At 42.1% G+C, this 11,624-nt stretch overlaps 1 protein-coding gene across 3 annotated transcripts in view; it reads right to left on the reverse strand.

The window, feature by feature from the left end:
- Positions 1-1,045: 1,045 nt before the first annotated feature.
- Positions 1,046-11,624, reverse strand: part of LOC139301628 (transcription factor 4-like) — a 204,587-nt gene continuing 194,008 nt past the window's right edge. For 2 of the 3 annotated variants that reach the window (XM_070925066.1, XM_070925068.1), the window contains exons 16-20: positions 11,050-11,200; positions 7,004-7,157; positions 4,503-4,732; positions 3,195-3,345; positions 1,046-1,094 (exon numbers count right to left, since the gene is read on the reverse strand). In XM_070925066.1, the coding sequence (XP_070781167.1) occupies positions 1,046-1,094; positions 3,195-3,345; positions 4,503-4,732; positions 7,004-7,157; positions 11,050-11,200 (735 nt within the window). Of the gene's footprint in view, positions 1,095-3,194; positions 3,346-4,502; positions 4,733-6,991; positions 7,158-11,049; positions 11,201-11,624 lie in introns of all 3 variants that reach the window. The other variant, XM_070925067.1, reaches the window with a different exon arrangement.

An 11,624-nucleotide genomic window follows, 5' to 3' on the forward strand; every position in this document is an offset into this window, starting at 1 on the left:
CTGTAAATGTTTGTAGTTAAAGAAGGAATGCATTAAAAGGGCAAGAACAAGTTGCCCCCGTTTTTCTTGTTTAGCCCCTGCTTTCTAGGCATCTATGATAGTCAAAAAGTGTTTGCAAACTAAATTTTTGTTCAGATCACTCGGCATATCAAGCACCTCTGAAAAGCAGTAGGGTCACAACGGATTCCTAATATCCCGTTAATTTATACTTGAATCTGTGAAAATGTGCGGTTCGTAAGGGGATGTATGAGTGGAAAGCTTGCTTCTGAGATACTTCCTGGAATTTTCCTGTTCTTCCTTTTTTGTTTTGTTTGCTTTGCTTCTCCATGTGTATCTATCTGACTGGTTTGCATCCAAGAGGAGGTCAGGCACAGCTTCATCCACAGTGTGGCGTTAGATTGCCGTTCAGTCAGAGAGGCGCTGAAGCTGCATTCAAAGACAGCTGCGCAGTGTTGCTTCAAAAAAAAAAAAAAGGAAAAAAAATTCTCTTTAAACACTTTGTGATATGTTTTGCTGCGTTCGGAACAACTTTCCTCAAACTGTACCCTCCTCACTGCCCGCATCCAGTTGCAAGTTTTTTGTCATTTTTTCCTTTTCCCATATATATATATACTATATATAGAACCCTTTTGTTCTTTAAAACTGGGAATGCTGATAAAACAAGTAGTACAAGAAGAAGAATTTCTTGGATGATGTGATTCCAAAGACGTTTGTTCATTGCTGTCACTTTGTGTCAAAAGCTCCCACAAACTGCCACTTTGTAGCAGCCATGTTACACCGGCCGTTTTTTTTAACGTCTCCACTAAGTAGCTCCCAGTTCACTTCAGCTGGAGATGCAAAGTGACGAAAAGCGACTAATGTGACTCTGCAGTTCGTGTTCTCGACAGAAGAAGGAGACGAGGGTGAGGAGGAGGATCAGAGACGACAGACGAGAGGGGAGAAAAAGGCTGATCTGATTGGTCAGGCTGGAGTTCCAGAGAATCTGATTGGTCAGGCTGAAGCAACAACAGGTTTGATCGATTGCCGGGTTGTCATGGAAACGTCGTCAGAGGAAGTGGTCACTCATCATCTTGATGAACTCTGGCACCTTGGACCTGGAGAGACAAAGAGAAACAATAAAAGAAGGGAGGATTTGGAAGGACATTGACACACAAACACAAACACACACACACACACACACACACAGAAAAAAACTTAAGTTTTACTTAAACTGTAAAGCCCTAATAATGCCCCCTAGTGGTAGCAGTATTTATTTCACCCCACAACAATGATAGAGCTACAAAAATTAATTAAAGAAAGTTTGTCCTGTCATAAGGAAAAGCTCATGGAGTGTCAATAAAAATGGCTCATTTTCTGGGGGGCGTGCGATTCAATAAAATCCATGGAAATCGAGGCTAATTCTTATTGGAAATTTGGGTATTTCTTATGTACAAGCACACATTTTGTTCTGATGATGTCCACGAATATTCACAGCAAATTACATGACATTCTGGAAAAATCTGATCCAATCTAAATGATCAGCAGGAGTGTGATGTAGCATTGCACTATAGTACACCGCTACATCACTGCCGGGTGTGGTAACAAGTAACATAGACAACACCCAGCTGTGACGTTGGGAGTGGTCAGAGCTGTGGAGTTACTCTTTAAAGGAATGTGCATGTGTTAGGAAACAAAGTGAAGCTTTAATGCAGAACTACCACGCATGTAGCTTTACCACATTCACTGAAAAATCTGTATGTATCTATTGACGGGTCATACAACTTTTTCAGAACGAGGACAAACCTCAAAATGTACGTATGTATAGATAAAGAAGAAAAGACTGTACTTATTACTTCATTTCTTTCACTGTAAAGCTATCGCAGATAAGAAACTGTGTGGTTTTGTCTTCGGTCACTCCTGCTCCTTATCAAGGACCTTTGGTACCTGAAGACTACACACCACACTTCAGAAAATGACCACAATAACACGTGTAGCCTGCTCCACCATTCAACAGGCGCACGAGTACAATTTGAAGGTTTTAAGAGGAAACAAAGTTGTAGAGGAAAGAACAGACACAATACATATTCAGTAAAAAAAAAAGAAAAAAAAAAGCAGTGACGAACACACACACACACAGTCACACATTAAAATCACACTTACTGCCAATCTGTTGTTAAAATGTACCCAGACCAGACAGAAACTCAAGTTCTGGCTTCTGTTTTTAGCTGGCTGAAATATCAGCTCTGCCAGACTTCCTCTGAACGACGCACTTTTACAAATGAATTTGTATGATGGAAGAAATTTTACAAAATGGCATTAGGTCTACATGTTGTCTGTGTAAGTTTTAACCCTTTGGTTCCCAAATGGCACTTTTAGTTCGAACAGATTTATTTACTTAAGGCTAACAACACTATTGTGATGCCGGATACCAGCATATTCAGTATGCTTTGTGACCTTACAACTGAAAGCTTATTCTACATTTTCTCAAGGTGAACCTTGCCTTGCCTTATGTAATGAGTCCTCATTCTTTGACATCCCACACTACACACACACATTACTGTGTACCTGTATAGGTGGAGCCTTTAATAATAAAATTCCACTTCTCAAGTCAAATCAAAATCTGCGCTTGGATGCAATACTTAAGGATGGACATCTGCTTTTATTCTATTTTATTTGGTTAACCTTTATTTATCCAGGGAAAATCTTTTATTTTGTCTTGTTTTCTTGACCAACATCTTCCTGGCCAGCTTAGTGCTCCTCTCACCGCAATAAAATTGATCACGTTATATTTTGGTTTTGACATCAAATTGTATGTAAAGTCAGATTTTCATTTCCAATTTCATAATTCTATTTGGCAGGAAACAAATTGGTTAAAAAGTACACAGACACTGCATTAATCGATCTCAGACAAGTGATGGACAAACGATTACTTTTCCATCTTGTGAGGTAACGTTTGACCCTGAAAACAGGAATTTTCTTTTCCCAATTTACTCAATGGAAGCCGAAATGTAACTACATACACTGGTGACCTCAACTTGTTTTCATTGGAGGCGTGTTTAGTTTGGTAGTGGTAGGATTCATAAAATGATTGCTTGAAGTTTCTGGACTGGTTTCTGACTTCCAATTCTTGGGTTTGAATTAAAGGTACAACAGCAGATTAGTTTATAAGTGAAATCTGACCATTCAGGGGGGGAGGAGATGTTGCTGCGCTTTACATTTGTCCCAAGGGGTTTGACCCGTCGCCCATGGCGGCGGCGGCGGCGTGGTGCGCGGCGGCCAATGAGAGGGGAGCCCCGTCCGATGTCACGGTGACCTTCTCCTCCTCGCGGCGCTTCAGACAGGCCGCCTTGGGGTTCAGGTTTCGCTCTGGGCAGAGGGAGAGAGAGAGAGACACACAGGGGAGATTATTATTACTTCTGGTGGTTTCTGTCAGTAAAAAACCTGTCCTGACAGTGTTTCGTTTTTCAGTGAATTATTTCTTTGAGCTGGATCACTGAATCAGCCGTCAGACTGAAGCCAAGAAGCCAAAAACTTCAGCCAAAAACTTCAACAGGTTCCACTGCTGCCCTCTCCTGGAGCTCCTGGAGCACTACATGTGCTGGACTTTAACCTCTTGAACCCTGATTTCCACCTTAAATGTCCCTTTAAGTTGGCTTTAAAGTTAGAACAAAGGAAAATGTTTTCATGCTTTAATACTATAATTCCTCTATTTTATGTATTTTGCACACATTTCCCCCAACTTCATATTTGATACCTGTGGAAACTTCAAAACCTCCGCTAGAATTTAAAATAAAGTTCTGTGAGTTTGAACAAAGCTCGGCTGCACAGCGTGAGTTTGTAAAGCCACCTGTGGCTCGGAGGATAACGTGTAAATAATTGCCTTATTTGTGAAGGCGTCTGCTTGAATCCTCACTCAACCTGAACAAACTATACATCGTTTGAAATTACAGTTTACATGATTCTATCTGTGTTTTAAAGAACAAAGCTTCCATTGTTCTATATTTTTCTCCTTATCAACAAATAAGCAAACCAAGCAATGTCCTAAAACAGCTGGGCACTGTGTTTTTTTTTACTTAGATTTAATGACACTACTAGTACATTTTAAAGAGCTTCCTTTCAGAACAGACCAGGACCTGGAATGACTGTTGTCAGATCAGTGACCATTTTTATTTTTCCGTCATTTTCAGGATTGTGGAAAAAAAGACATCTTTCGCTTTCTTAAGGGATGAAATGAACTCAAACCAACTTAAAATCAAATGAGTACAAACTACATCTTGGTCACTAGCATGGTGAACTATACAGGGGCATACTTTGATATGATGTAGGAATATAAGATGGCCATATATGGCAGTTGAACAACAAGATACAGTATATTGGTGATATAACTGGGGAGTTTACGTTTTTTCTATGATTATAATTTCCGCCAAAAACAATCAAACAATCAATTAGCAATCTAATCTAGTGCAGTACCTGTGGCTGTTATTGTTGAGGTTAAAGGTCGTGTGTCTTTTTATGAAACTGACCTCGGACTTGTTGCTCCAGGCTGAGGATGACAGCCACGGCCTGGTGCAGGATCAGTAACTTGGTCTGAGGTTTGTCGCTCTTCAGGTGCAGCTGGACCATCCTGCCCAGCTCCTTGAACGCCTCGTTGATGTCTCGGACGCGCAGGCGCTCCCTCGCGTTGTTGGCCATCCTCCGTTCCCGCTCTCTCTCCATCTTCTGCTCCGGAGACAGGTCCTCGTCATCGTTGTTGCTGCGGTGACGAATGGCGAGCACGAGGAGGAGCGAGGGAGGAGAAAGCAGGAGGTGAGGGTGGGGGAGGAGGAGGAGGAAGAAGAAGGGGAGGATTTAAGGACGAAAGCTCAGTTTGCATTACTGCTCGTGGAGGCTCATTTTAATACGAACCTGCAGTCGATGCTGTAGTGCTGCCGACCTTTACGAGATGATTCATAAGTAACAAGGAACAGGGCTTGGGAACAGACATCATGGTGTGCTGCATTCTGGGTATTTCAAGTCTGCCAAAGTTGTCAGCAGCAGCTGTGTGTTTACATGGTGACGTTGGGAAGTTCATTTCGCAGCAGATTTTTGACCAAAAATATACAGTGAATAACCAGAAGGGGAGGATTTACTCGAGGACAAACTGGCGCCGGATAGAAGACATAATTTGGGATCACATCAAGAAGCCGTTTGAAGATGGATGTTTGTTGAAATAACTGAAACTTATCTTTTAGTGCAGAATTTACAAGAAGAAACTATCATTTAATAAGAAGAAATAAGTCATATGCTAACAACAACAGGCCTATTTGGGAACCAGTATGACGACAGTAATGCCATGTAATGTAAGTTCAGCTACAGGTAGGTACTTTGAGGGCTGTATTTGTTGACATTTTGGCAAATCGGGAGCATTAAAAGTATGCTGAATTAACTATCAGCAATTACTGTTTGCTATATCCCCACGGATGTACAGACAAACTATCACTACATTACTTTGATACTGAAGAAAACGGAAAAACCTTATGAGTCTCAAGTCAATTTCTGAAGCGTACTTTTTCTAGGATTTCTAGGCCGATTTATGGACATTTATTTGCGATGGACATCAGTTGGGGAATTGGGCGTGTTATGCTAGTAGCGGCTAATGTAGCCTGGAGTCATTAGCCTCAAGCAGAGAGGAGGAGCGGGCTACAGAGGCTAACAACCGACGCCGACTCAAGTGACACACACACACACACACAAAAGGCTTTATACAACCTTTTCCACAAACAAAGTAGTTCTCCCCAACGTCTGTAAACGGACTTCGCAGTGTAAAATTGTTAAGAGACAATGCAAAGATGGTCAATAAGGTCAATACGGTGACCAAATGAAGTACAGACAACCAGCTGCCAACGAGTTTGTTGGATCACATGACAATACGTTCCCAAACCCTGTAACTCCTGTTTCTTCATCATCAAACCATTTGCATCATCATCATCAACATCATCATCATCATCATGACCGCCACCATGATGTACAAATCTCTGGGTTTGGAATCCAAATGTTTCTGATTTTAGTCGTCCTCCAGGTGAAAAACATCATTGAAGGGGTGAAGGCTGCTCAGCCGCAGCCAGGGCGGGAAATCAACACTGTGACCAAAGCCAACACTTTCTCAATCGTTCTATTAAAGCATATTTAGCTGGCTTACGTGTTTATATAATGAGTGGGTCCTTTGAAACATGTTCAAAACCTTTTTGGAAGGCTTGCAGTTTCTCGCCAACAGCAAGAATATCCATTTTCAAAGTTTCTGCCGGTGTTGATTTCCCGGCTCTGAATGTGAGTCGGCACTTCTTTGAGAATACGGACTGAGGGCTCTACTCTGTTGTGTGAGAAACAGTTAAAACCAGGCCCAAGGCCATGGTGAGACGGACGGAATCAACCGGGAGCTGCATGTCCACCAGGAACCCCTCTCTGTGTTTGCAGTGCTTTCTCGGCTCAAAAAGATCTACAGCAGAGGGGGATGCCTGGTGGACAGGGACAAGAAGTCTCTGTACTGACTGATGTATTTAGCTGCTTCTCATCACACTTGGTCACTTCATCAAAGTCCAGAGGCTGGTTCCCAAAACGCTCTCAGCTTAAAGTCCGTCCTTGTGTCATTTCTCTCCAAAACAAAATACTGTTTCATTTCTTTGTCTTAACTGATCTGAACGCTGATTTGTGTTTTATGGTTGCTGCCCAGTGTTAGAAAAAGTATTTATATCATTTATTTAAAGTCAAAGTAGGACTTTTTCATGTAAATCTCTCTAGATTTCTAAATGTGTTTGAGTAAAAAGGGGCCACAGATTGTCACTTCAGTTTGTACAAAATCCAATTCAAGCGTAACATCTTGAACAGTTCTTTCTGTCTCCAGGAGAGCTTTGTTTTTCAATGACATTTTGAACAAGGAAGGTCTCTGAGCATGCGGGCGCTTTGGGAAAACACACGTCCCAGACCAGCTTAGATTTTTGATGGAAGCGAACGTCTGAGAGGTAGGCGGGGTTACCAAGATCTTGACCTATCAATAGCCTTGAGATCCTTGCCGTCGACGTCCTCCTTCTTGCCGTCCAGGGGCTTCGCGTCCTGCAGGAGGTTCTCGTCCCCCTCGTCCTCAGACTTGATCTCTGAGCTGACGGAGGATGTGCTCTGGCCCTGAAGGCCTCCGGACAGGGCTGCAGGGAAAGGTAAAGGAGGGGTTAGACGGTGCACATAGATATAGATATACAACGTGCTGTTATTATGTCACGGAAGTTACACACTTAGGTCACGTGATGAAATCCAAGTTTTCTTTCAGCTCCAAAAGCTAGTAAAAACTGAGGCTTTACTCCTGAGAATAAACATGTAAGTCATGTGACTATGAAACAGGGTCCTGCGAAATATGAAGGTGAGGATTTCTGACTTAATTCGAACTTCATTAACAAGGGGAAGCGACAGAATTCAAATGAAAATCCACCTTATTAGATTGGTTAGATGATATGTGAACATTATGTTGCATTCACGCCGTATCTTATTATTATTGTTATTGTGAGCATTTGGTTGGGAAAAAAACAGTTCACGTGAGTTTCCTAGTCAGAGGTGGACTTAGGCAAAGGTTGGCAACTGCCTTAGGCCCCAAGCAATACTTGTTGTAGTTCCAAGTCAGACATATCAATAGTTTCTGACAACAGCATCTCCCAATTGGGTTAAGAACTACGTAAGTGGTGACAAAATAGCTGCAAAGCCTCCATCGCTGTGGGCTACATCCAAATAAAATCTAATATTAACATTAATACAAGCAATTCAGCTAATTAAAAAGGAGCGACACACTGTATCTGTGCCACTTGTTAGTTGACCTCTACAAATACGATAAAAGCAGTTCATTTAGGCTAGCAGTGTCCACCCTGGAATAATGAGGGAACATTCCGGAGACAGAAGACGTAAGGCTTTCCCCTTCTTCCCGTTCGGACGGATGTAGCGAGACTGCAGCGTGGGGGCCTGTCTGAACACAGCTAATTCTCCAGTCGACCTCCAAGATGGCGGCGTGGGAGAGGCGTGATGCAAACGTAAAGCCTCTGCCCCCTCTATCTGCCTCCCTCCTCAGCCGAACAGAGCAGTCTTTATTTAAAGTCTGTATGGATCCGTCACTGGGACGCTGCCAACTTCTCAACACAAAACACAGCGCTTCGTTCCACACACACACACACACACACACACACACACACACACACACACACACACACAACACCAACTGTCGGCCATTTTGAATCTCCGTCTGCCTGACTGGAGGCATTTTGTGTGCAGCTTTTGAGTGACGGCCTGTGTTTGGCTTGTGTGTGTGTGTGTGTGTGTGTGTGTGTGTGTGTGTGCGTCTCCTCTCATACAATCGCTGTGTTTGTGCACAAATAGCGGCATTTAAAAAAAAAAGCAAAAAAAAAAAGCTTAAAACTGTGAAAAGTGACTTTGTGCTTCTGAATGTCCGATTGAACGCAGGCAGACACAAACCGACACTGGAAGAGACTGAACACAACAAAACAAAACAAAAAAGACTTATCGAGGGCAGCAAGTGTGAATCTCTGTTTCTCTGGTCTAATCTAGTTTCTGGTACATCCACCTAATGTGAACAAATACGTTCCACTTTATATCAAGGCAGCGTTTCTAAACCTCCTTCATGTTATTTCCTGGCTTTCTCCATTGCTGTGTCCCGGTGCCAGACTGCATACCGACTCCAAGCAGCATTCACTTTGGGAAAAAGTGACAAAATTAAGGAAACCCAGAGACGACAGTATGCAGGCTAAATGGAGGAGCTACTCAGACCTGCAGGTCATTAATCGTTTTCTCAATCAGCTTCGAACTATGAGCTAAAGCGGCGTTACATGAACGCAGTTTTCTGCTAAAGTTAGAACCTGTGTCCTCTTCTAATATAACGCAGCCTTGTTTTTTTTTTTATTCATATTGAAGTGCCATTTTTTTTGTTTATTTAGGTCATCATTATCACTACTGCTGCTAATATTTCTGTTGTCGTTGTTGTCCTATCAGTCATTTTCAATAATGTCCTATGGTTGTTTTGTTTTTTTGGCATTCTTTATATGTTCACCCCTGGTCTCTGCCAGTTCTATATGTATTATTATAGTTACAAGTAAAATTCTGATCATCAAAAAAGATCAGTTTTGATTATTTCACGATTTATCTGTTTTATTTTGAGTGTTAAACTCAATAAATATAATACAATACCTCAAGATGCGTTTCAAACTACGCTTATGTAGTCATAAATATTCAATCTTATGGAGAAACACTAAAGATTTGAAGCCAAGCCACAAAATTAATCTCAAATCCTTTTTGGAAAAAACATTTTTCTGCCTCTATATAAGGTTTACTTTGGCTTTCCAAATTGCATCATTTCCTGTTCGTACCAAACGTTAAAGCACACTGATTTCTAGTTCACGAACTAAAAAAAACCCCAAAACAGTACACTCTGACAAAGTCAGCACGTTCATATTGAATGATTCCACACCTCCTGATTTATGTTCAGTTGCCAACGTTTGGTGCTTAGTACAATTTGGGTGAAGCGACCCTTTAAATTAGGTCTGCAATGTATACATTCACTGATCAGTGAATGTAATAAAATAAAACAACCTGCGCCAGAGAGATAAAACCTGTTTGAAAGAGGGAGTAGGAGAGTATAAAGTATATAAATGTAATATAAATATAATAAACTATCAATATAATATAAATCTTCACTGTTCATACCTTTTTTTGAAACAGAGAGAGAGAGAGAGAGGAGGAAACCACAGCGCTGCTACTGAGTTTGAAGCATTTGCTGCCAAAAACATTTTAATACCCTCTATTTACAGCCTCTACACACCCTCAGCTCTGTGTGTGTGTGTGTGTGTGTGTGTGAGCAAGTAAGGAACTTCTTCTTCTGCCTGAGTGTGTGTGTGTGTGTGTGTGTGTGTGTGTGTTTCTCTCTCTCTCACCTCATTACACACTTGGCTCCGGCTGCCGCTGGCTGAACTTTGCTGCCAGCAGACTCATTTTCAGCCTTTAAAAACGAGCTCAGGGCTAATTTGCTCCGCAGCACGCTCATATACACTTTTCCTCCTCCATATTCATATCACACACACGCTGTATATTTATTTACCCTCCTCGTTAGGCTTTTTTTTTTTCCTTTTCCTTTTTTTTTTCTCACCACTCGGGCAGCGAGGTTGAGGCTTGCCAGCTGAGATCTCACTCCACGCGTGCGCCTTGCTCGTTTCCTCGTCTTCACCTCCTCTCTTTCTTAGATTTCTGTTTTCCTTTTTCACCGTTCTGCCTCTCTTCTTCCCCCCTCTATTCACAGCGTCATGTTTTGCATCTTCCCCATATGATCGTCTGATCACTTCTTTCTTCTATGTTGTCTTTTTCCTGCTCATCTTCTTCATTCTTGCCTTCCTTGCTCATCCTCTCTTTGCAATATTTTTCTTCTGTCTTCCGTCATTTTGTCATATTTCTTCTTCTTCTTCTTCTTATATATTTTCAGTCTGCTCTTCTTTTGTTGTTCATCGATTTATTCTTCCCTTTCAGCTTTCTCTGTCTTGAGATTGTCTTCTTCCTCTTCCTCATCTTTGCGTTTCTGTCCCTTTCGTGTTCCTCATCATCTCCTCCTTTGCTTCCTCTTAATTATTTTGTCTTTCATAATTATCTTTTTTTTTATTATTATGTGGTGTTGGAAACGTTCATTTGTTGTGTGTGTGTGTGTGTGTGTGTGCACAAGTGCGTGATGGGATACCAGTGGCTACATGGAAACACACAGACAGGCATGGACAAAAACAACAGATGCTGACACAGGTTGTCCATCACCGACTCTTTGTTTCTTTCTTTCTGTGGTCATTGTTCAGCAAAGAGGGACACATGAATGCAGGTACTTTTTCTTGTCATCTGTATGTGTTTCAATTGAAGCGGCTGAAATACGACAGAGTAATGTGAACCATTAAGCAGCAAGAGATGATTCCGAGCAGAATATCCTGATTTTGTCCCACAAATTTAGGGACACAGTCGGACGCTCAGAGTATTCATGTAACTGATGTCTGAGAGCGTGGCGGGTCTTACCGCGGTACGGGTCGGGCTGACTGAGGTCCGGCGAGGTGGCCGACTGAACGGGCAGCTGAGGCACCGGCACCTGACCCGCCATCGAGTGTCCGCCGCGCAAACTGCCCACGCCGCTGCCCACGCCGCTGCCGTCTTCTCTGTGAGAGCCCACCTGGAAATCAGAGAGACAAGAGAGAGAGAGAGAGAGAGAGGAGGGGGGGGGTTTACATTTGTACAAACGGCTGCGGTTGTTACAAAACCAGTTCTGAGCTGACGGTTCCAGGGTTGTTTGGTATCTCATGTCTCTGAACTTGGACTTACACTAGGTTGTGTTTATTTACATCGTTGTTTTGTTTCATAGTTTCTTCCGTTAAACAAGAGCTCATGAAAAGTGCCATTTTGACTCCTCAGTTTTTCCTTATCAGCTATCACTTCTATCTTTAAAGGATAAGGCTCAACAAACCCCATAAAAAGGCCAAAACCAACAATGTCTGACTTCCCTGCCCTGTCTGTGGTTCTCCTACTGGAAATGTAAATCTTTAAAAAAAAAAAAAAGGCTCCCAAATATATAGTTCCATTTTTTAAAAAAAGGCCAC

Source organism: Enoplosus armatus, chromosome 18, assembly GCF_043641665.1.
Source record: "Enoplosus armatus isolate fEnoArm2 chromosome 18, fEnoArm2.hap1, whole genome shotgun sequence".
In the NCBI taxonomy this organism is placed as follows: Eukaryota; Metazoa; Chordata; class Actinopteri; order Centrarchiformes; family Enoplosidae; genus Enoplosus; species Enoplosus armatus.